Here is a 26,048-nt window from a genome sequence, read left to right as displayed (position 1 = left end):
ACGAACTGTCTGTTTTGAATGCTACGTTTACGCCCAGTCTTTGGAAAATATTTCTTATATTATGTGTGAGTTCTTGCTTGTAGGTCATTTTGTACGGTATTGAATCTTCTTTCTTGCTTTCAAAGCATTTTTTTGCATTTTTGTTGTTCTGATACTGTATGTGCTTGTTTGTGGTGGTGCTTTGTTGTGAAGCTGTTTTTGGCTGATTGTGTGTCACATTTATTAACTGTATCTGTCGTACAATTTTTTTGTTTAACTTTATACCTAGATTACTATTGTAGCCATTGTTTGTCGCTATTTGTGCGATTATGTCTCATCTGACATCTGTTTTATGGATTTAATTTCAATTTCTTAGTGCTATTTTGTGAAATGAACTGTCTTATTTTGTCAATGTAGTGTTATTTGTCCATTACAACTGTATTTCTTTGTCTGCGTTTTCATTTTGGAGATTCTTTCCGAGTTTATTGAGTGTTACGGATTCCGTGTTTTTATCGTTTTTTTTTCGTTCCACTTTTTCATGCCTGTTTTAATTTTATGTATTTCTTTTTCATCAGTTCTTTTGTTAGCCCAGTGTTTACTTTTTGCTATTTTCATATTGTTCCTCCTGTTTTAGAAAAACGATCCTTCATATTCTTCATCTACTTTTGCTTTCGCATTACACTTTAATCCTTTTCTAATAGCTGTTTTAGTTCATTGTTTAGTTGTGCGGCTGTGAGCTTCTTCAGTCTTGAGGAAATTGGTGTGTGCTTAGGTTCTTTATGGTTCACATTTGTATATTTCGTTCGTTGTCTCATGATCTGTTTTATCTCTTTCTTATATTTTTCTTTAATTTCTTTCATGATACTGTCTGTGTAACTTTCAACCTTACCGACCAGTCTACGTTATGTATTCCACGGTTTTATGGATTTTGAGATGTAGTCTTCTGAATCTGTAATTATCGATTTGGTTGTTCCAGTTTTTCCCTATATTTCGCTTTAATGTAACAAGTGTTTATCTTATGTTAGACATTTATTTATTAATAAGAACTATGTTAATATTTTTACTGCAGTGCTTGCTACACGACAAGTGAAGCAAAGAACAGTTACTTGTCACAGATAAATGCCACAAAGTCAGATAACTTAAGTTGACGAAAAAGAACCTACTTTCGAATTCGGATTCTCAGTCGGTATATATTTCTACTTTGTGGTAAGCGATATACTAATGATTTTGAAGACTGCAGACACTTTGTCAGAGAATAAGACATACGTGTAATATTTCACATAATATGTCAGTGTACAATGAGTTCGTCGTGTATCTGAAAATAACTCTTAAGATTGCTTCACTTCCGTTCTAGTGCACGTTTAATGCAGGGCAACGACAAGCATATTAGATGAAAAACGAAATGCAACAAAACGGTATACAACTGAGGACGGAAATAAAGGGTATAACCCATGTGGAGTTAGCAGTTTAACAGAAGATTTTATTACAAAACATCGAAGAAATACACACGACTGAAAACTATACAATACTTGGATCCGAATAGCAGACAGAAATAAATGTTTCAAATATAATTAGACGCAGTTATACTGTTAAGTTCAACTCAGGAATACTTTGATCACTGTGCCTAACTGATGAAAGCAGATTTCAGGTAAATGACGTGACAGCCCGAAACCTTGCAGGCCGCTGGCCGTTATGAAGAGGTGGCTTTCTTGAAGAGTAGGGTCACATTTACATCTGGAGTTCCAACAAACCTGGATGGATGGTAACTCAAACTGGTAGGCGTCGAAGGCGCTGGGTGCACTTCGAAGTTATTGAGAATGTGCACGAGAGCCACTTTCACTTGCATGTACGCGAGTCTCATACCTGCAAGGACAAAACAACGAGATAATTGACAGTATTAAAGAGCACAGTATGTATTACGTAAAGTGAAACGACCGTAGATACTAACGCTACATACCATTATAATGTGTTGCCAGGTCATAATAGTCCTCTCTGGATATGAGTTTACTAAATAACAATCCTATGGTACCTGATCTATGTTTGTCTTACTCGGTTGAAATAGATACACACTGGACACGAAATAAATAGGACTGGTCGTCAGATGTAGCGTCCCAGCCAAACTGACGGATAGCCTCGTCAATTTATTAAGCATCACTACAATTCAGAGCGAAGAAAAGGAGTATTAGAGAATCTGAAGACGAGAGCTATACATCCTCTCGTTTTGTGTCCATACCGACTTTATTACTGTGATGGAAATTACATTGGAGCGTCGAAATTAACAGTGACTTCTTCCGACTCGATTGATTCATCACTCCTGTATTCTACAGAGCACTGCAGCTCGTATTGATAAGAACCAGGACTCGAAACCGGGGACTGAAGTGGTCGTTTGGCTTCCTTCGAAGCAGACTAAACCTCATGAAACATCTGTTCTCAGTGACACTAATATAGTGTCCATTCTTTGTTTCTGCTCACTGCGAAGGGAGTATTTTTTAATAACTGTGTTTCTTGTGCTTAAACGGTGTTTAAATAGCACAGTGTCCTCGTTTTACAACATCTATGATGTAGTTGAGCAATAGGATATTTACATTTTAGAAAACTAAGTTTCTCATTTAAAGAGATATGACTGAATGACTGTATTCAAGACTCAGTTGCAGACAGAACTCGACACGTCGCTCTTAACGGAACAAAATTGACGGATGTGAAGGTAATTTACGGATTACTCCAAGGAAGTAGTAAATAATCGTAACCGTTTAGGATGTAAATAACTGATATACTAGAAAGCGTCGGATACGGTTGGCTGTAGGAGAGCAACAACGCAAGAAGATAGTTTCGATTTGCAGAATGACCCACAGAGAATTAATGAGTGGTACAGGCTCTGGCAGTTGAGAACGAACGTAAATAAATGTAACATATTGTGCATCCAATGGAAAAGAAAGCCAATACTGTGCAACTACACAACTACACTGTTGGTGGGAAACTGCTGGAAACAGTATCTGCCGCAAAATATCTAGGTGTAGAGACCTTTCCTGGAATCACCACATAAAACAAATAGAAAGAAAAGCAAATGCAAGACTGAGATACATCGGTTTACTATAAATATTTCAGGGGATCACTTTCAGGGAAGAGTCAGACAATATGGTAAAATTTGGAAATTTGTGGTAAGTTCCTATGAGACCAAATTGTTGAGGTCATCGGTCCCTAGGCTATGCATACTAGTTAATCTAACGTAACCTAACTTACGCTGAGGACAACACACACACATCCATGCCCGGGGGAGGACTCGAACCTCCGACGGGGGCAGCCGCGCGAACCGTGATAAGGTGCCTGAGACCTCGTGGCTACCCCTTCGGTGAAAAATATAGTACTTCGTCCCACATGAATCTCGCGTAATGATCAAGACGAGGAAATTCGAGAAATTAGAGCGAATACAGGGATATAGCGACATTCATTCTTGCCACTTGCGATTCGCGGGTGAAACTGGATAGGGTGTGTTAATTGTAACAGAAGTACTCTCCGCCACACACCGTTATGTGTATTTTGAAATATGACGTAGATGTAGAGCTCGATATCATGTGGTCATACCAAATTACTGGTCAACGGAGATATTAAATGTAGGTCTTCAGAAACATTAGCCTATCTTGTAAAAGTTATTAAAGAACGTCGGCTGCGAGGCTGTTAGGAAACGCAAGAAGAGTTGGTGTGGGTCGGTAATTGGAGCAGGGATAGAAAGTTGACCCTACAGTTTAAAAAAGTGCAACATATTGCGTATCAATAGGCGAAGAGACCCAGCACTGCTCGAGTACAGTATTTTACGAAAACTCAATGGAAACAGGAACAATCTTAAAATTGCTACAAGTAAATATCTTGGGCGATCTAATGGAGAATGACTACATCGAAATAGTTGTAGGGAAAGAAAACGCCAGGCTGAAACTGACTGAAACAGCGAAATATAATTCTTTCACGACAGAAGTGACTTGGAAAGCCGCCGCTCGATTGGTTCTGGAGAACGGCTCATAAGTCTGGGATGCTGCTCACTTTGTGGATACGAATGAAAGAGAGGATATGAGTCTCACGGAATCTCCAAGTACGCGAGGGAGCGCTACGGAGATGCTCGGTGTAATGCAGTGGCAGACGCTACAAGAGAGGCGTTCTGTATCACACAGGCGTTGTTACAGTTACGGGAGCGTACGTTCCAGAAGAGTCAAGCTACGTGTTATTTTCTCCCGGACACGTGAAACGATCGCTATGAGAAGATCAAATCAAAGAAATTAGGGATCGTACGGGCGTTTATCAGCAGTCGTTCTACTTTCCTTTCTGGAGTGGGAGCAGGGTAAAGAGTAATTATAGTGGTACCAGAAGTACCCTCGACTATACACTGTTAGATCGCTATATGAGTACAAACATAGGTACAGAGTCTGTATGCAAAGCAAATGACTTCACAGAATGCCTGTGGAGAAGTGGCTGCCCATTCTTCCTCAAAAGCCGACCCCAGAGGAGGGAGTGACGTTGGGCGTTGCGATCTGGAGCGAAATCAACGTTGTGACTCGTCACGAATGTGTTGGATTGGGCAGCGGTACGGACACGAGCACGTGGGGCCATTCCATTGACGTAGTCGTCCACAAACTACTGACTCACAGATGCTGTTCTCTGATAGGGTGCAATGGCATGCTGACAATTCTGATTTCTTACCATTCCTGGACTGTAAGCACTACGCAATGCTGCAAAATCATATCCTTCAGCATTTAGCGTTTTCTTAAGCACAATAAGGGGACCACACGATAACAACGAAAAAGACCATGTCCTCAGAACTTCACTGTCGACACTATACATTACAACAGCTAACCTTCTCGAGGTGTTCGCCGGACTGAAACTGTGCTGAAGGGTACAGCGTGATTCGACCCTGTATATCATTCGTTTCCCAGACATCTATTGTCTAACGACGTCGGTCTTTACACGAACTCAAGAGTCGCTTGAGTGCTGAAACTTATGGCTTATGAGGAGCTTCTTGAGCATTATATTACATTATTTTAAATTGCATACTCGTACTGGGCTCCTAATACCTTCCGCTGATTTCTTTCGTTTTCTACAACCACCCTCTACGGTGCATATCCCTCAGTAAATGTCGTCCACCTGGGCTTGGTTTAGCTTTCATTGTTCCTTCGCGTTCCCGTTTCACAGTATTCACAGTTACGTTACCAAAAGTCGACAAGAGCAGCCCTGAGGACATGCAATGTCCCTGGTGGATTTCTTACTCAGGTGACATCCGTTGACTAGTCCACCTCAAAATCCATTCATCTCTCTTACCCGACGCTTTCTGCTGTTACAAATCCTGTACTGGCAATACTCCCCGCCTCTTCTGATGGTGGCGGGCCCACTTCTCATGGCATCTATTGGTCAACTCCTCATTACGTGGCGGTCTGCAGAATCTTTGATCAGCTACTGTATTCTTTTTTATCCTTCCCATATGAGGAGAGACAGTTTGACACGCAATGCTCGACAGGGTGTTCGTCTTCTAATCCCTCAGTATACCTTACCATTATTTCTTGTTTATAGCACTGATGTCACTGGTTGCAACAATCGCAATAGCCTAGTTTGTGTCTATTGCAGTTAACATGAGATTTCTCTTCGATTTCACAAACAGTGTTTAGCAGTGCATATTTATGCCTAAATCGATGGTAATCATCTTGTAAGACCTGTATCTCTAGCAGTATAATAGCGTGTGTCCGCTTTATCGCAGGTTTTGAAAACGTCTGTTACTAGTGTAAGCGAATTCCAGCACTGCGTAGACTTGCTCAAGGAACAACGCACCCTAATCGATGTGAGTAGATAAAGTCGAATTGGACGTACGGCTAAAGATTTCTAATGATTTATGACTCCCGATTGGTTCCTTCTAGGATATGGCAGGAATGTTGAGTGTGTAATAGAAGGAGATTCCCGCAATTACTGATCCATTGCCGCACATTGAGCAACGCTATCGCCGTTTAGCAGATACTACTGCTAAGACCGAATACCTGTTGAAAATTTATCAAGGGATGCCTGTAATGATACGTAGACTATTATTATTGGTATTCACTTCACAATTACACGCTTTTCATACGCCTGCTACGTAAAATGCGTATCAGAAAGACTATTTGCTTTAAAAACAAATCATTCTGTTCCCTATTGTTCTTCAAACGCCAAAAGTTTATGCAGAGGTGCTAAGTACAGGGTATAAAATGTTAGTATGATTGTGTGTTGCATGTTAGACAATACACTTGCGGTCGCGTTCTCGCTTCCCCAGCACGGGGTCCCGGGTTCGATTCCCGGTGGGGTCAGGGATTTTCACCTGCCTCGAGATGACTGCGTGTTCGTGTTGTCCTCATCATTTCATCATCATAATGAAAGTGGCGAGATTGGGCTGGGCAAAGGTTCGCAATTTGTACGGGCGCTGATAACAGCGCAGTTGAGCGCCCCACAAACCAAAACATCACACACTCGCATGTTGTTCGACAAAGACGCAGTTGGAAGCGGAAACATCAGTGTCTGGGTGCTCACCGAGGCACGTCCTGGGGCCCTCGCCGAACGGCATGAACGTGTGGCTCGGTCGGTCCCTGGAGTTCTCCTCCCTGAAGCGGTCGGGCCAGAACCTGAGCGGCTCCCGCCAGTACTTTGGGTCGGTGTGGAGACCGGCCACCGACACGAAGACAGCGGTGCCCTTGGGCAGCACGATGTCCGTCCCTTCTATCCTGTAGTCGCGAGACGCCTCGCGGTTCAGGAAATTCACTGTGGGGTACTTCCGCTGCGTCTCTGAAAACAAGAAAACTCACCATTAGCGTGGCCGCCGTCTACAGCGTATGCTTGGTCATGATTCTTAACAAGTGACAATCTAACCCCGCCTAATCTCTTTCCCTAATTTGGACTCGTCTTTTAATATTTGCAGTTTCTCCGTTCTAGGAACACAGGGGCGAGTTCTAGTTGATGTTCTGGCCCCCAAACTCACCAGATCTGAACCTGATCCAACACATCTGAGGTGTGGTTGAATGTGGCGTCAGAGGACATTACAGCCCTCCGCATAATTTGCGGGAATTAGTTGACTTGTGTCTTCAGGTTTGGTGCCAGGTACCCACCGAGGCCTCACTGCTTCCATGCTAAAAGGCGTCTATCCGAAACAAAGGTCGACACACGGCTATTCGGTGGTGGTCATAATGTTCTGTCTGATCACTACATATCGATAATATTATCATTTAGCGTTTTTGCTTGACACTCATTACATATTACGTGTTCAGGCTGGAGTACTTGTCGTCCATTTCTCGAATACATTGTAAATAGGTCTCTTTGTATACCTGAGCCTCCAAGCTCTTTATAATCCGTAAAACTTCATGGCACAACTTTATTCCTCTCCTCTAACTCTTTTCACTTTTTGTTAATTTGTTAGTTCTAGTAACGAATGTGTACTCGTGAAATCACAGACGCTGCTCATTGCAGCTGCACGAATACAGGACGCACGGAAGCATCGCCTGCCAGAGGTGACCAAGGACTACTGTCTGTGCTCTAAGGCCATGCGCATGTGTCAATAGCTATGCACGTGGCATTCCTACGCTCTGCAGGATCCGATGCCACGTTTCGTACTTAACGTCATATACACAAATCTTTCGTCACATTGTTGGATCCACTATCGACTGTTAGATATTTTAAAATCTTTTAAGAAAAAATCCCATAGCAGAGAGCTACTATTTTTAAATACTCGTAATATGTTTTATATGGTTGATGACACATATATCTCCTAGGTGGAGTCAACGACTTACACATCGAGTATAGAAAATGTGATTCTATTTGACTATATTTCACAAAAATTATTAGTAAACATTTCCTGCAGTTTTGACAACGGCCTTGCCGCAGTGGCTACACCGGTTCCCGTGAGATCACCGATGTTAAGCGCTGTCGGGCGTGGTCGGCACTTGGATGGGTAACCATCCGGGCCGCCATGCTCTGTTGCCATTTTTCGGGGTGCACTCAGCCTAGTGATGTCAATTAAGGAGCTACTCGACCGAATAGTAGCGGCTTCGGTCAAGTATACCATCATAACGACCGGGAGAGCGATGCGCTGATCCCACACCCCTCCTATCCGCATCCTCCACTGACGATGACACGGCGGTCGGATGGTACCGGTAGGCCACTCGTGGCCTGATGACGGAGTGCTTTTTTTCCCTGCAGCCAGTTTTGTGGCTGTAATGTTACCACGTCTCTTCTACACAAAATGTCGTATGTTTCGTTAATAGGTACAACACTTTCTGAAGAAGACAGTTCAGAACTGTCGAAACCACGGTCATGGTTTAATAAAGCCGTATAGTAAAACTGGTTGACAGTTATTATTATGTGTACAACATAGCTCGAAATTAAGTAAACAAACACATGAAGTATTGCTCTTCCTAATGTGATGGAGCATGCTATCGAAAACAATAGCAGTAAATAATAATGAGGTGTAGACGTGTAGTATGATTTTTCGCACATTCGTGATAAAGTTATTATAGTATAGCCAAATGGAACAGCACAAAACAAATCCCTAGATAACGTAATCATCTTGGCTTTTGATACCGAACTGCTGCAGTGCGGATGCACCGAAAATGACGTAGCCAAGTGTGGTTAGTTCTATAGCAACCTCACTGTGTTTCAAAATTATTGACGCAAGGTTATTTACTTCCTGAGATACTTTGACTGCTGTGAACAAATTGAATTGGACGTAGTGCGCAGTAGTTTTGCATACTTGAAAATAATTGCACAAAAGAGATCAGCGTCTAGACACGCTGAAGTCTAAACCAAGAAGAGTCGAAGTATAGATTTTTTTGTGAGGTCTTCTCCTCAGACACACACTATATAATTAGAATGTCTTATCTTTAATACTTTTTTATATTATGATTCATCTTTGGCTCATGCAGCAAAATTAGTGGAAACATGTTTCAATAAGGTGACTTCTAGTGTACCCGTTGCTAGGTAGCACTCACCACTGACGACGTTGGTGAGGTCCGTCATCTCGTTGACCGCCTCGTACGTGATGTGGCCGCCGTGTCTGCTCAGCACGTGGCGCACGTGCTGGCGCACCTCCTCCTGCAGACTCTGGTTCCACGCCAGTTCGAACAGGGCGAAGGCCAGCGTCGAAGACGAGTTGTCGAAGCCAGCAGCCAAGAACGACATCAGCTGGCCTGCGATGATCTCGTTCGTCAGCTCTGCAGCAATACACGCCATCACAGTCTAGGATAAGAACTCTCCACTCATTAGTACGCAGAACTATGTTACAGATAAATTTTATATCTTATTTTTTAATGCTCGGACTAGCAAATTAGTGACTGATTGCTGGGAATTAACGCCGTGAATACTTTATTTTCCACAACAGCAGAAGCACATCAGATCATTCTGTAATGCTACGTTGGTGTTGGGTTGGGTTGGGTTGGGCGAGGAGACCAAACAGCGAGGTCATCGGTCTCATCGGATTGAGGAAACACGGAGAAGAAAATCGGCAATGCCCTTTCAAAGAAACCATCCCGGCATTTGCCTGGAGTGATTTAGGAAAACCTATATCAGAATGGCCGGACGCGGGACTGAACCGTCGTCCTCCCGAATGCGAATCCAGTGTGCTAACCACTGTTGATGCTATGTATTCGGCCCTACATTTCTTTGAGTATTCTTTTCATCAGCTGTTAAAGCTACTTTCGGCGAAATAAACCTGGGCATTCATTTACATACCAAAGCTGACGCGTAAGTTTGCATCTCGCTACTCAGATCCATGCACTATCTTGAGAACTTCAAGCAACCTATTACCCGCTGGAGATGCAATGCACAATATTCGTACACACAGTCAAGACGACTTTCAAAGGGTTATGGATAAATCGTCTGCTACATCCAAATTCATCTCTACGACTCTGAAAGTGAAAACGGTTATTATGGCTCAAGACAAACGGATATGGCTGCCGTAAGATTAGATGCCTCCTTGCGGAATCCAGGCGACATGCTCTTCTACCTCAGCTCACTATGTCAGAAGATCTTTTCCTCGACGACGAAGTAAACGCGAGAATTGGCAAAGCGGCGAATACTTGGCAAGCTCGTCACAGGAGTACGGACCAACTCTCGCACTGGACTTAGCAGTGACCAAAGAAACTGCCTGTGTAATGAAACTCCCTGGCAGATTAAAACTGTGTGCCGGACCGAGACTCGAACTCTGGACCCTTGCCTTTCGCGGGCACGTGCTCTACCAAAGGTAGGAGACGAGGTACTGGCAGAAATAAGGCTGTGAGCACGGGGCGTGAGTCGTGCTTGGGTAATTCAGTTGGTAGAGCACTTGCCCGCGAAAGGCAAAGGTCCCGAGTCCGAGTCTCGGTCCGGCACACAGTTTTAATCTGCCAGGGAGTTTCATATCAGCGCACACTCCGCTGCAGAGTGAAAATCTCATTCTGGATGCCTGTGTAATGTTACTAGAATCTTCCCTTATGGAGCGTAAATCATTGCTGATGATGTTGCTCGTATCATTGCAGAACTCTTACAACGGTCCATCATCAAGTTATCCTGAAGAATCACTCTTAGATATTGGACTCCGTAAATTTTCCAATGTAGCTTGAGATTATTTGCGTTTAAAAATGACTTAATCTTATTGATTTTATGGCACAATGAAATATCCCAGGGAATCTAAAGAAGACCGAAACATAAAGACTTATACATTTTTGCACTCTGTATACTGTCTTTGGAAAACTGTACTTACCTGTCTTTACTTTTGAAATTCATATTTTTAATTGTGTTATCAATCTAACGTAAGTAAAGGTAGCCATAATTATCGCCTCCGTAAAATCTAACTGCGGTCATGAAACTTAGGGAAACAGATGCTGTACTCACTGAGTTGTTCGTTATCACCCTCTGCCTGCTCGTCCTTGATCTTCGTGAGCATGTCAATTACATCGTTCCGCACAATTCCCGTTTCCTTCCGATGCTCTATCAGCTGTGGACAAAAGATACATGTTAACAGAGCTTATTTTCCAGGGCCTCAGGAGAAATGATCCATAAAGCGACTACGTCTTTCTGAGTAAATTATTGAACTAATTTAAATTCATTTATCATGAAACGAAAACCAATGTGATGTACACCTGCGACTTGTACCTACGCCTTGACAAAAGTAATGAATTGTGCCACTTTTTCTTAACTTTGAGAGCCCATAAAATTAGTTCTTATCACGAAGACCGGTAAGACAATAACGTTCTTTAACAGATGACAAAATAGGTGTTGCTTTAGGAATTGTATAAAACTCAAATCGACTTACGATAATGTAGTTTTTTTCAGAATGTGTATGTTGGTGAAAATATGTAACAAACTTGTAGTTTGTCTTCATATCCCTCGTGTTCTGCATAAATATCTTTATATAATAAGACTTTGTTTGATTTCTGAACGATCTTCACGGATGCACATTTCCAGAATGTCTTCAAGACCTTCTTTTTGCTCACATCAGTCGAACGAGGAAGGTACTGTTGTATCTCACGTAGCACGTAAGTTTCATTAAATCTGTTACCATTGACTCCTACTCACCATTTGGATAACTCATTTGATCAGAATTTTTCTGCAGGGTAAAAATCTGGCATGCCATTATGGGTACATTTAGGTGAGGCGTGTACAAGATACTTCTTCCCGGAAGCAGCCCTTTTCCATCCATCCTTCCCGGGTGATATCACTTCATTCCCCATGGTGTACAGGACAATCAATAAGATCGCTTTATCTGTGGTATGCTTGGAAAGAGCGTGTAGATACAGGCTTTTAGGCAAGTACTACAGCACCCCCTACACAACATACATGAATCCTCTGTGTCTCACATCATGTAAAAACCAAAAGAAGCTTTCGAAGTAATAAATTCGAGAATGATAATATTCAACAGATGAATGAATGTCACCGTCGAAAAGACGCAACACACAGAGACCTAGCTTGGGATGTTCCTCAAATGATAGTAGTCCCACTGCCACATACATTATGTTACGCCCACATTTTACCGCTGAATTTACTAACCTTACGAAAACAAATCTCGAATTTTAACTATAAAAAAGTACCAGAATTCGTCATTATCTTTCCTACATAAAATCCAAAGGCTGGTGTACCAAATTCTAGGTTTATAATTTTTCCCCTCAAATATTACTTCAGATATAAAACATATAAATAAATTGCAACTTCACCGCTGGCTGTTTTGATCCCCATTTACTGAACTGCGTACAGTGCGCAGCCTTCCTCTCAGATTAATAAGTGGTTATAAATAAAATCTAGTCCCTGAGCATCGAGTAGACAGTCGACTATAAAATACCTTTCGTAACCACACATAAGGACCAACTCATTTCTTCCATGCAACAGCAAAATACTTTATCCCGTGTACTTTTAACTGTAGCCTAGCCTGTATTTCTCCTTCTCTTCCGGTACATAATTGATTATGATCTTTTACATCAAAACTTTCACGCTAGTTTTAATCTGCTTTCTCCTTAACTCCTTCAGTATTTTCTTCCATTTTGTCTTTAGTTCTTATTGTATTATTTGTCTTTGCAAGGAATGTAATAAAAATCAATATTTAACCTCATACATTAACTGTCGTTTAATAATATGTATGGGGTATAAAACATCGATTTCAATCAACTTCGAAACACTCTAGATAAACCCTCCTGAATCTCTGTAAGTGCCGCGAGGAGTGGCCGCGCGGTTTAGGGCGCCATGTCACGGACTGCGTGGCCCCTCCCGCTGGAGGTTCGAGTTCTCCGTCGAGCACGGGTGTGTGTGGTGTTGTTCTTAGCATAGGTTAATTTAATTTAGTTTAAGTAGTGTGTAAGGCCAGGGACCAATGACCTAAGCAGTTGGGTCCCTTAGAAATATACACACATTTGAACATTTTTCTCTGTAAGTCTGTTGGAAATAGTTCGCCATACCCTGTGCAACTACGGATTAAAATATTAAGTGGCTTGTTCGACAAAATCGTAGTGCCGAATGCTTGAATCAGATCATAATGAACCTGCAAAACAAATAAATGCTGCTGTCCTTTTGTCTGATTAGTATTTAAATGAATCTGAATAATTCATGCGTACCTTAACTGTGTTTTGTACAAAGAAGTCCTCTACTTTCTTGCTGCCAAGTCGGATGCGGAGTGCGGACAGGATCTGTGGAGCGAAGAACGCCAGCGTGGTGATGATCCTTCCAACGACGGTATCTCTCAAGATTCGCCGCACGTGCTCTCGCAGAGGAGACTTTGGGTTCTCGAGAGAGTTAGCGTCCACACCCATGAAGATGGAGCAAACGGCGTCCGTCGTATAACGGCCCATGACGTCCTTCAACTCCACTTCAGTGCCTAAAGTACAAATACAACAAATATTTTACAAATCTACTTTTATTAATTTTTACCATTAAAACCGAGAATAAAACAATAAATCTACGGAAAAATTCTAAGCACAGGGTCACTTCGTTACATTAGTGGAGTGAACACTGGCCAAAAATATTTTTTGTCTTTCTCTTAGAAATATCTTTGTTAGTTCGTTTGAACACAAAAAGACCAAACCTTCTGACGCTGCGGACTCAAGGTGATGGGCTAGTTTCTGCCCAGTTTCGTTCACAAGGTGAAACATGAGCTTCATCTTGCCAGAAGTGAATGCTGGGGATAGTACAGTACGTAGTTTCCTCCATCTGAAACAATACAACAAAAACATATCTTTTATTCTCTCATTTACTGACTTATTGTCTCTCAGTTAGAAATTATTTAATCTCGTGTTACAAACACAAACCCCTTTTCCTGAGTATTGCTCGATAAAGAGGTCTTTAGATTTGTATTTGTTAATAAAATTTTAGAGAATTGTGAATTAATTATAAGTTTTCACAGGTGTTTTTGAACATGTGTTGAACAGGTATTGCTGATGGTACTTCACCCATTGGTATATATAGACACTGGAGTAGTTTATAGATACTTGTAGTTGCCCAATGTAAAACACAGCTCAAAATTCAGCACAATTACTGACAACTTTAAGCATTCTATTTCGTTTCTCGGGGTATAAATGCCTGAATAGAAAGGATGGAATAAAAAAACTTTTAAAGTATCTAGGAGCGTATCAAAAGTGTAATAGCGGTATATTACAAGAGGGTAGTGAAACCAGAAGGCATCTGTGCAGGTGAAATATATATTATATACATAAGCTAAAATATTAGAGAGAAAACAGAGGGAGGAAGTGAAGGGATCTGAAAGTTTAGAAGACGTATACAAAAAAAAAGGAAACAATCGATCCAGTAAGTAAAAAACAACTGACATATTTTGGATTACCATATATAATGAATCTCTGCCAAAAGAAGCAGTAGCATGTATCATAAGAGTAGAAGAACCAACAGACAGAGATAAGAGACGGATTATGTCAAACTTACAGGCATTATAAGGCAGACGCAGTAAGAGAACATGTTTGGAGAGGTGTGAAGAAAGACAAAAGGGTAATGGTAAAAAAGTAAAGGAAAAATACCAGAAAATAACAAATGCAGAGGAATTGAATTTGTGATGTGGTGTCTATCTGGTGAAAACAAGGAATAAAAATGAAGGGAAGACATAAAGTAAAGGAGCATAGCCTTTTTTACTCTGGAATAATACACGGTGTCCATCCACCTGCCTGTTCCGCGAGATACTCACCCAGCGCCATGTTGGCCAAAAAGAGATGTGGCAATGACCGGGTCAGTTACTGGGTCGATCTTAGCGTTGGTTGCGTAGAACGTGGAGAAGTCGGTGCTCATGATGCGTCCTATGAGAGCGGGGTCCTTCACTAAGAGGATGGGCTTGTCGAAGGCGAACATGCCCATGAAGGGAGCGTCTCCAGCCTTGCGGTAGCATTCGAAGGCTGGTTCCCCCATGTGCTTCTGGCCGATCACAACGCTGCCCATGTTGCCAACGTAAGGTATGGGCTTCATGTAGGGGATTCCCAGCTTCTTCCAGTAGTCGAAGTTGCGCGTCGCGTACCAGTAAAGCAGGGGTACCAACAGCAACGGCAATGCAGCGTCCAACAGCCAACTGCCCGTCACCAGCGTCATGGCGTGAATGTTTTATTACTTCAGCACTTGGCAGCAATCATATAACATTAGCATTAAACAGCAGATGTCGTAGACCTGAGAAAAGTATGGTACAGTGTTAGAAATCTTCACGTGATTTTAGAGTAGATCACTATATTGAAATTATTTGCATCTAAATATACATGACTACTCTGCAAATCACTCTTAAGTGTTTGGAAAAATGTTGATAGGACCTTTCCCAGATTACTTCACAACCATTCCACTCTCCAATAGCCCATAGAAAAAAAAAAAAAACAAAAAACAAAAAAAAAACTTAAATCTTCTTGTGCGACATGTGATTTCTCGTGTTTAATTACTAACCTCATTTCTCCTTGTGAAGGTGGAAGTCAACAAAATATTTTCACGTTTTTAGGGGAAAGTCGGCGACTGGAATTTTTGAAAGAATATAGCCGCAAAGAGAAACTCCTTTGTTTTAATGACCGTTAGCCAAGCGCGCATTTCTGTGACAGTCTCTTCTAGTTCGCGCTAATACGAAACGAGAAACCCGTCCTTTAACTCCTCCTGAGTCCTCCGACATTCCTAACTGGGGAGGAACCTATAACATACAAATTTACTCTAGAAGAGGACGGACAGAGTAGTGTGGGCAGTAGAGATTTCGCCTCTTCTAAGTGTTCTGGCAATAAAACGCCGCATTTTGTTTGCTTTCCAAAAACATTTTTGCATGGCCATTCGAATTGAAGTTGTTGGCTAGGTAATTAATTAAAGCCTGAAATTGGTGTGATTTACCATATAACCGAAATCGAAAGGGTTCCTTTCAGCACTCGTCTGATGGATCGTGCGCCTTTCATTGTTTCCAATCGATTGCTGCGTTTCGCACCGTACAGATATCTTGTGTAAATCATTTTGCAATTCCTTTTGCTCTGCTAAGGCCTTTACTAGACGTAAACGACGACTCATCTGCGAAAAAGCAAAGAAGATTCTCAGATATTTTCCTGAAACTTTTGCACAGATTCGGAACAATTTCCCGTCAATGAGATCAATTACTTCGCTTGAATAAGAACAAGAATGACATCGTCTTAATCCTTGCTGCTTTTGTGTCAGTAGTGTGTTTTTTACGAGGTATTTCGTTATAGAGAACACAGTAAATCTTGCAGTATCCTACTGCAAACCGATATGATTGGTATGGGTCTAAAATTCTTCTTTTCTGTTGGTGTGACCTATGAGAGTTACCGTTTCTTAGATGCGGATTATTCCTTGTGCGAGCGCTAGTAATAGAGTTAAAAATGCAGCTATTTCATCAGTATACTCCAAAAAGTAACTAACTGGTATACTATGTCCGTCCAAAAACTTGCCTTTACTAACTAAAATTGCTTTGCTACTTATGTAATACTCACGATGACAGCTGTTCCTGATTCGAGTTTTCGAATATTTACTGCACCTTCTTTGGAGAAAGAATTTCGGAAAACACTGTTTCGTAAGTTCAGTGCCATTGCTATTACTCTGGTGTACTTTACATACAGTCAGAATCTCTTAAAATTTTCTACCAGATTTCGATGAATATTCGTTGTGGTTGCTGCTGAAGCATCTCGCATTGATTTTCTCACTGAAATTTGAGCTTATGCAAAACATCGATAAGTATAGATATATTGGTCCGTCTAAATCTCGCACCTTTTTAGTTGGTACTGCAACAGTGTCCTCGCCTTTAATGTACTCTAGAGAATCAGTTCCGTTCGTTATTAATTTACTTGATACTACATCTGGTCTACAGTTACATAGTTGGTTTAGAAGGGTTGGTGATTGTTTCTTATGAAGGCATCAAGTACATTTTTATCAGAATTTTTAAATAGGCATTACTTCTTGTTTATTTTTTTGTGGATTTGCATGATACAGTATTCAGTAATCTGTATTCAGTTTCGCTGCAACATGCTTATGGCCACTAATACCTACGCTCAAAATGTTCAAATGTGTGTGAAATCTTGTGGAACTTAACTGCTGAGGTGATCAGTCCCTAAGCTTACACACTACTGAACCTAAATTATCCTAAGGACAAACACACACAGCCATGCCCGAGGGAGGACTCGAACCTCCGCCGGGACCAGCCGCACAGTCCATGACTGCAGCGTCCTAGACCGCTAGGGCTAATCCCGCACGGCAATACCTACGCTCGTCAGGATTATTTGAGGTTAAGAAATCTAGTATGTTGTTGCTAATTCAGTGGACTCCTGAACTATTCAACATAATTTTTGGAGGAAACATTCAGTATAATTTCGGACGACTCTTTATATCTGCCAACGCCTTCACAGATTTACTCGAATTTTTTAAAATATATCTACGGTAGATAGAAGTCGCCATGAACTACATATAACATGTGAGTCGGTACTTACTCGAAATGAGGCTCATATTGTGCTTGAGCCTCCCCGAAGCTATTACATCTGAGTCTGGGATCGGTAAAAGGAACGGACCGTCAGTGTGGTGTTCTACCTTTAAAATATGTGTCTTATCCTCAGATATATATAGTTTGGGGCACAATAATGGGAGTGGAGTGACAGCCACACACAGACATTATATTTGCATATTAATACTTGTCATGTAATGTGTTGTGGGTTGGCAGGAGAGCCAACACCTGGTATGAAAGGAAGCCGAAAGGCACGCGTTTTAGCTCACGCGGGCTGGCGTGAGGTCTGGAACAGGCCAAGGAAATTCGACTTTAGAAAAACCAACGTAGCTGGTGGAATACTTAACTTTAATCCATTAATGACTAGCGTCGCTCTTGACTGTACATGACTCAGTATCAATAGTAACTGGTAATGGCGCCTTGCTAGGTCGTAGCAAATGACGTAACTTAAGGCTATGCTAACTATCGTCTCGGCAAATGAGAGCGTATTTTGTCAGTGAACCATCGCTAGCAAAGTCGGTTGTACAACTGGGGAGAGTGCTAGGAAGTCTCTCTAGACCTGCCGTGTGGCGGCGCTCGGTCTGCAATCACTGATAGTGGCGACACGCGGGTCCGACGTATACTAACGGACCGCGGCCGATTTAAAGGCTACCACCTAGCAAGTGTGGTGTCTGGCTGTGACACCACATAATGTATGAATGAAAGAGATTTATCTCGGTTCCACTTTTGATTTATTTTAGATGGCGTGATCGTATGAGTGAAGCGTTAGTGAAACCTGTAGAATATCTAGTTAGAAGTTAACGAATTGGCCCCCTAGTGCAGTGGTTGACAATTTTGTTAGAAATGTAAAGTTATGTGCTTGATGAGACTTCGTAGTGGCCTTTGATTACATCGTAATAAGTCATAACCGGAGCCAGTCACACCACACTCATACCAGAGTGAAAGACGTTGGGGTATGAAGGAGGAAACGTAGTAAATAGGCTGTGCGACTGACCACAGGTTTATGGGAGATTACATCAGAAGTGGTACAGAACAGCAGCTAACACACACGAAAAGAAAAATCTGAAAACCGAAGCTGAAAATTCTGAGGTATGCTGGCTAAAATGTTTGAGGTATAGAGGCAAAAATCACAAACTATATTGACTTGCTAAATGCGGTTTGTACGTTACATTCACTTACGGTGCACTTAATAAACAACACGACAGTATACGAAGGAGTCCATTTGGTTAACTTTGAGGAGAGGATATTTTCAACACAGGAAAATAACAATCTAAAACATAATGATAGAGCAATGAAAGGCACTGCCAGTCCTTAGCGGACTTACCTACTCGAACAGCTCTGGTGAGGGATCCTCACTATACTAAGTTGTCGTAGATCACTGGCCTTTATGTACCATTCTGCAGCAGCTGATACCCCCCACTCCTCGACAACTTTGCACAGCACTGCCATAGTGACGAAGCGTGTTTGATAATCCGCAGCCGACCGCAGACGTTCTGGAGGTCACGGCCCCAGCAAAGTTCTTACGACATCCGCAACGGCCGAATTTCACGTAAGGAATGTGTACACAATAGTAAATGTGTGTTTGGCGTACTTACTGCTTAACCTATCTTTTGCCTATATAAACATAAGTATCACAAGCACGACTTCCATGGTCTCACTTTTCAGATTTTCAACTAGGATAGCAGTGTCATCAACGGATCTTCACATTTATATCCTCTCTCCCAGAATTTTACTTCTATTAATTCGACTCTTGAATCTTCCTTTTTTCTCATTGCTTCTTCGCTAAACAGACTGAATCGTAATGGCAACTGCAAGACTGCATCCCTGATCACACACTCTTCTTAATATGAGCACAGCGTCTTGGTCTTTCATTCTTAATCTCCAGTTATGGTTCTTGTAAATACTGTCTTTGCCTATGCCTTAATTACGTTTTTCTCAAAATTTCAAGCAGCTTGTACCATTTTACATTGCCAACGCTTTTCCAGATCGGTAAATGAACGGTTACTGCTTTTTCCTCAGTCTAGCTTCCTTTATGTTGCAATGTCAGAACAGCATCTCTGGTTCATATTCCTTTCCGAAAGCTAAAACGATCGTTATCTAATACACCCTCAAATTCCTTCCCCATGTCGCTGCAGGCTATTTTTTCAGAAACAGGGATGGATGAGCCGTTAAGAGGACTGTGCGGTAGGTCTCGCAGTTATCTGCTCTTAGTGTCTTCGAGATTGTGTGAATGACATTTTTCCGGAAGTATGATAGTGCGTCTCAAGTCTCACGGCGTGTTTGATCAGTCACTTGGATGCCACTTTCGCCTATTATTTCAGAAATTCCGGAGATGTTTTATCTTTCCCTTCGGCCGTAATTCTTCACAATGCTTCCAAAGATCTGTTGCGAGGGCTGTTCAGAAACTAAAGTCCAATCGGTCGCGCAACGAAAACCAGAGCGAAAATAAAAATTTTTTATTCGCGACGGTTAGCCACACCTTCCAGCTACCTCTTCAAATAGTCGTCGCTCCGACTAGGACATTTGTCGTGCCGTTGTACAAATTTTCCAGTACCCTCGTCACAGAGAGCAGCCGAGTGTGCTTTCCGCCAATTCTCTACGCTAGTCTGCCTTCCCTTGTTTGTGCCGAAATGGTGTGCTCGTAGCCAGCGGTTCATGTGAGCAGAGATGAACAACGGAGGGAGCCAATTAAGGGCTGTATTATGGGTGATCTAACACTTCACATCGAAAAATCTGTGGGGGTGGCTTCATCGCCCTTGCAGAATGTAGCCGAAATTTCTTTTGAAGATCCACATACTTTGCGGGAGAAATTGTTGCTTTAGGCATTTCTGCATCACTTTGCGCTCTGAACCGAAGAGAGCGACGTGAAGCGGTCGACGGGCACACTAAATACACTTCCCAACACATCTGTGCAAAGTTCCGTCGGATTTTCACAGTGGTTTCCATTTCGCGCCTAATCGGACCTTATTTTCCGAATACGCCTCGTAAATTCAGTTCCTAGTAGTTATTCCACTCTGCCTTGTATATTGACTACAAATTCCTCCTCACACGTGTCATCAGACTAGTTCTTCAACTCGTACAGCCGTCTCTCCATCCGCCCTGTGCGGTTTGCTGTGAATTCCGATTGAAATCATGGTGATGATGTTCATGGTTTTACTTTCACCGAGGACTGTTTTCGACTTTTTTGTATGCTGGTATTTCTGCACAATAGCAAGTATTTCTTTTTTCCGTATCTCCACATTTTAATGCAGTTTCATCTTTGCTTACTATCACTGAAGTAACTTTCTATTAGCACATCTAAGTGAATTAGCTACGATCATTGTTACGGAACACACATGCTTCTTTCTCTCTCTGTTCTACTGTTACTTTTGTAAACTGAATAACTCGCTGCATTTTATCTTTACGTACAAAGAAATGTCGGATATTTCAAAATGCAACACACAAATCCTTGAAGGGAAAGCTCTTAAAGTAACAATGGTTGAGCCTGGCGCGGCTCGTGTTCATGCCGTTTGTTGCTTGTCATCTTGTCTTTACGGTACTGTCGCCTCGTTTCCTATTCGATCTACAGGCTGTCACTAAGTTGCTGGTTTGCTTGCGCGTGAGTCGCAGCAGCGGCGCTTATGGATAAGTGCACTCTCGTACTATCTCTTGAGCTACCGCTAGTATTTCCAGGTCGTCTCATATCGGAGTTGGGTCGGGACGCAGCACCAGTGAGGTCCGGACAGCCAGTACTTGCCGACCGCTGGCGACACACAGGCACAGTCCGACGGAAGGAGACTGGAGAGGGAACGACCGGTGGTTGGTCGTCTGGTCGGTCGTATCACTGCGCGACGTGTATTTGGTCTGTTGACCGTTTCTGGGCCTCGTCAGATGGTCATCTCGCCGGACGTGGCTCGGTTCCTGCCTTGTGCAGATATGTCGGGTGCCCAGTGGGCAGGTCTTCCTACTGCGTGGTTGGATCCGAGCCAGTGTGCCGAGGTCGCCTTGTCTTCGAGTTCCGAACGGACATCAAGGGAGTCGGGATGGAGCTGCAGTGAGCTCCGGAAAGCCATGACTCGCCCGGTCGTTTCCGAGACGCATAACTTGAGTGCGGATGGGCTTCGTTGGTCCTTCGGCCAGTCGTCCCATCTGACGACGTGTATATGGTGGCCGACTGCTTATGGAAATTCTGTGTGTTGGATGGTTGGGTTGTTTGGGGGAAGAGACCAAACAGCGAGGTCATCGGTCTCATCGGATAAGGGAAGGATGGGGAAGGAAGTCAGCCGTGCCCTTTCAAAGCAACCATCCCAGCATTTGCCTGGAGAGATTTATGGAAATCACAGAAACCTAAATCAGGATGGCCAGACGCGGTATTGAACCGTCGTCCTCCCGAATGCGAGTCCAGTGTGCTACCACTGCGCCACCTCTCTCGGTACTCTGTGTGTGTCGACTTGTGGTTTCTCCTTGTTGTTCTACAGTGATTGGTTTTAAGATTGTCTGAGTTCTTGGTGCAAGAGTTTACGTGGAACTGTGTGTAGGTTCTGTGATTTCCACGGAGCAGTTATGAATGCTGTCTGCGTACTGGAGTAGGCAGTCGGTCGGTTGGGACAGAGCAGCGAGTGTGTGTTTCCTCGCCGTGTTGATGCTGTCTGGTACTGCATGTAGTCCGACAGCCTTTGGTGTTGTTCATATTTTTGAGTGGTTATTGTGCCTTGGCTGTTTTTAGACGCCAATTTTGAAGACGGGTAGTGCTGCTGGCATCATCGTCCTCGGCTGATATTTTCCTTTGTCGTGCCGTTGGTCGGCGGGAGGGAATTGATTACGTTGTTGGTCGGTCCTTCAGCCGTCCCTGAGTCTGGTTCCCATCTGATTACGTAATCTTATTCTTGGCTGCCTATCTCACCTAACCTTACGTTGGAGTTACCTTCTCAGGTCGACCCTTGGAGCACTTCTGAGCACCACCTGTTGTTTTGGATTGTGGTTTTCTTTTAGTCTCAAGAACTGTTCGAGGCCTTCAGCCGTCTATGGTTCAAATGGCTCTGAGCACTATACGACTTAACTTCTGAGGTCATCAGTCGCCTAGAACTTAGAACTAATTAAACCTAATTAACCTAAGGACATCACACACATCCATGCCCGAGGCAGGATTCGGTCGCTCGGATCCAGACTGTAGCGCCTAGAACCGTCTATTAATTTGGTTTGTTTTAATGTTAAGATAAGGCCTTCAGCTGTCTTAAATTTAAACTTTGATTATTCTTGCCTAAACTAATTTTTTTTCTTAAAAAAAGTGGGTTTATGCCTATTGGAAATCCTTATTATTACCTGGGACTTAAGCCTTGAGTTGTTGTGTGTTCAGTATGTGGCCTTCAGCCGAACTCTACGTAAAATATTTTAAACTAAGGCCTTCAACCGTGTTTATTCATTAAGGCAATTTTAATAATTTGTATACGGCCCTACAGCCATATTGTTTTTGAATGCTTTTAAGGGCATGTGTGGTTAAGTGTTTCAGGAAAATAAAGTTTGTATGTTTTGTGCAACTGACACTAACTGATTTTAGTCCCTTTCCACAATTATAACGTGATCCGCTCTGTCCTGCGAAACCAGATTTCAATGGCATTAATACAAACCGTAGTGTCAAACAACAGAGGAGGTGTTACAGCGCCGTTGAGCTGCATTAAAACAGCTGAGAAAGAGACGACAATTTAGTGCCATCAAGACATGCACAAGTGGCGTGCGATAAGAATGTTTTCATCGGTACTCCACCAGAGACGCAGTGGAGCCCGCTATCTAGGGTCACCGTGTTTACGTACACAGCTTATTACAAAGTCATCTGTCCCAGTAGCTGTCTGAGCATGACAACGGTAGTTTCCTGTCAGACACGTTATTTTACAGTTCATGAGGATTCGGCTGTTTTCCTTAACCTAGCCGCTGCTGACAACTGAGTCATGATGAGCATCTACAGCTACCCTTCTGCCAGAATCCATAAAACTCGCATGAAAATTTTGAGTTTGGAAATTGTTTCAGTCTATGTGACAACTGTTTCCTCCGATTGTTGGTAACGTATGCGTTCCATTCATTATTTCAGCTATATTCCTGTGGAACAAAATACTTTGTAAGTTGCGTCTGATACATAATACAGGTTCACTCTAGAGGAGACGAAGAATTTTCCTCTTACCATTGACGTCACTTCTCTGTCGATTTATCCCCAAGCCATTCTCTTCTTCGACAGAGAGCCTGTTGTCAAAATGTGGTGAGGGGGGGTGGTGGTGGAGGGGTGGAGAGATGGAATAAAGGTTTAGATTTCGGTTTTCTCCTGCACTAAATTTACCAGTATGCAACAAGGGTCTGTTGGGTAATCTAAAACTGCACTGATGGAAAATGTATCCCAGCACCAATAAGAAGTTGTGGGACGTAAACGAAAGATAATGAACACACTTCTACGTCTGAAAGACGATGTCTACTCTAATTTTGCACCAGTCGCCTCATAGGGTCACTATGAGGATGCATATCAAGAGTGCTTTAAATACGCACTGTAACTGTCGTTAGGGTTAGTTATCTTTGAGACTGGACATCGTGAGTCGATGTCATACAAAAATGGCTTTAATGCGGAAAAGACGCCATTATTAACACTTTAGTTTGAAAGAGGTCGTTTAACAATGCTGTGAGAAGGCTTCGGCGATCTGCGATACTGCAGAAACACTTGACAGGAATGTAGTCACCATGCATGACCATTGTGAGCAGTGGTCACGAGAAGTTACGGTGCCAGGAGGACTGGACTCTAGACGACCATTATCGGGGGGAAAGGCCATCACGCTCGGTCTATGGCTGTGAAGCATCGTACTGCATGTCCGCCCCCGGTACCTGAGTGGTCAGCAGGACAGAATGTCAATCCTAAGGGCCCGGGTTCGACTCCCGGCTGGGTCGGAGATTTTCTCCACTCAGGGACTGGCTATTGTATTGTCCTAATCATCATCATTTCATCCCTATCGACGCGCAGGTCGCCGAAGTGGCGTCAACTAGAAAGACATGCACCAGGCAAAGGGTCTACCCGACGCGTGGCCCTAGCCACACAACATTTCATCGTACTGCATCTGCAGCAGCAATTTGGGTGGACGTTGGCACCACAGTGACAAATCGAACAGTTACAAATCGGTTACTTCAAGGATAATGGGCGTTGGCACCACAGTGACAAATCGAACAGTTACAAATCGGTTACTTCAAGGATAATGGGCGTTGGCACCACAGTGACAAATCGAACAGTTACAAATCGGTTACTTCAAGGATAATGGGCGTTGGCACCACAGTGACAAATCGAACAGTTACAATTCGGTTACTTCAAGGATAACGGGCGTTAGCACCACAGTGACAAATCGAACAGTTACAAATCGGTTACTTCAAGGATAATGGGCGTTGGCACCACAGTGACAAATCGAACAGTTACAAATCGGTTACTTCAAGGATAATGGGCGTTGGCACCACAGTGACAAATCGAACAGTTACAAATCGGTTACTTCAAGGATAATGGGCGTTGGCACCACAGTGACAAATCGAACAGTTACAAATCGGTTACTTCAAGGATAATGGGCGTTGGCACCACAGTGACAAATCGAACAGTTACAATTCGGTTACTTCAAGGATAACGGGCGTTAGCACCACAGTGACAAATCGAACAGTTACAAATCGGTTACTTCAAGGATAATGGGCGTTGGCACCACAGTGACAAATCGAACAGTTACAAATCGGTTACTTCAAGGATAATGGGCGTTGGCACCACAGTGACAAATCGAACAGTTACAAATCGGTTACTTCAAGGATAATGGGCGTTGGCACCACAGTGACAAATCAAGCAGTTACAAATCAGTTACTTCAAGGATAATTTACGTTGGCACCACAGTGATAAATCGAACTGTTACAAATCGGTTACTTCAAGGATAATGGACGTTGGCACCACACTGACAAATTGAACAGTTACAGATCGGTTACTTCATGCATAATGGACGTTGGCACCACAGTGACAAATCGAACAGTTACAAATCGCTTACTTCAAGGATAATGGACATTGGCAATATGCTTATAAATTGAACAGTAACAAATCGGTTACTTCATGGATAATGGACGTGGGCAACACAGTGACAAATCGAACAGTTTAAAATCGGTTACTTCAAGGACAGGTCTGAGCCAGACGACCTGTAGCGTGTATTCCACTGACCTCAAACCACCGAAGTTCGTGACTTCAATTGTGTCAAGTGATAGCTCACTGGAGAGCTGGGTGTAGGTCTGTTGCGTTTTATGAAGAAAGCTGCTTCTGCCTCAGTGGCACTGACTGCTGTGTGCTGGTTAGAAGGGGACCACTTGATGGTCTGAAACTAACGTCACCTGGAGTTATGGTCTGGGGTGCCATATCGTATTACAGCAGGAGCACCCTCGTGGCTATTCCACATTTCCTGACTGGAAATCTGTACGTCAACCGGGTGCCTCGACCTGTTGTACTGCCTTTCGTGAACAGCATTTCAGGGGCTGTTTTCCAACAGATTAACGCTCGCCCACGTACCACTGTCGTAACCCAGCATTTTTAGGGAGTGTTGACATATTTCGTTTGACTCGTCAGTCATCCGATCTCCGACTCCAACAGAGCGGCTATGGGACAACTCCAGCGTCATTCACAAACAGCGTTAAC

General features: G+C 42.9%; 2 protein-coding genes across 2 annotated transcripts; both read right to left on the bottom strand.

Annotated features, from left to right (window-relative positions):
- Positions 1–1,446: 1,446 nt before the first annotated feature.
- Positions 1,447–13,305, bottom strand: LOC126100394 (cytochrome P450 6j1-like). Its single transcript, XM_049910990.1, has 5 exons — positions 13,050–13,305; positions 10,840–10,942; positions 8,961–9,182; positions 6,514–6,765; positions 1,447–1,842 (listed from the first exon to the last, which is right to left on the bottom strand). Exons 1-5 carry the CDS (start codon positions 13,281–13,283, stop codon positions 1,670–1,672), a joined length of 984 nt encoding a protein of 327 aa, XP_049766947.1. The 5' UTR covers positions 13,284–13,305; the 3' UTR covers positions 1,447–1,669.
- A 110-nt stretch (positions 13,306–13,415) lies between these two features.
- LOC126101205 (cytochrome P450 6j1-like) lies at positions 13,416–15,044 on the bottom strand. Its single transcript, XM_049911899.1, has 2 exons — positions 14,624–15,044; positions 13,416–13,641 (listed from the first exon to the last, which is right to left on the bottom strand). The coding sequence occupies exons 1-2, from the start codon at positions 15,016–15,018 to the stop codon at positions 13,416–13,418; spliced, it is 621 nt and encodes a 206-aa protein (XP_049767856.1). The 5' UTR covers positions 15,019–15,044.
- Between the last annotated feature and the right edge of the window lie 11,004 nt (positions 15,045–26,048).

Source organism: Schistocerca cancellata, chromosome 9, assembly GCF_023864275.1.
Source record: "Schistocerca cancellata isolate TAMUIC-IGC-003103 chromosome 9, iqSchCanc2.1, whole genome shotgun sequence".
Classification (NCBI taxonomy): Eukaryota; Metazoa; Arthropoda; class Insecta; order Orthoptera; family Acrididae; genus Schistocerca; species Schistocerca cancellata.
This window is presented reverse-complemented; position numbering and strand designations above follow the sequence as displayed.

Excerpts from the sequence above, each read along its gene's own strand:
- LOC126100394 (XM_049910990.1), bottom strand. The coding sequence starts at position 13,283 with ATGGGCCGTTATACGACGGACGCCGTTTGCTCCATCTTCATGGGTGTG. Across the intron at positions 10,943-13,049 it reads TTGTACAAAACACAGTTAAG|CTGATAGAGCATCGGAAGGA; the intron begins GTACGCATGAAT and ends TTTTGTCCACAG. Across the intron at positions 6,766-8,960 it reads CCTCACCAACGTCGTCAGTG|AGACGCAGCGGAAGTACCCC; the intron begins GTGAGTGCTACC and ends TCTTGTTTTCAG.
- LOC126101205 (XM_049911899.1), bottom strand. The coding sequence starts at position 15,018 with ATGACGCTGGTGACGGGCAGTTGGCTGTTGGACGCTGCATTGCCGTTG. Across the intron at positions 13,642-14,623 it reads TTTGGCCAACATGGCGCTGG|ATGGAGGAAACTACGTACTG; the intron begins GTGAGTATCTCG and ends GTATTGTTTCAG.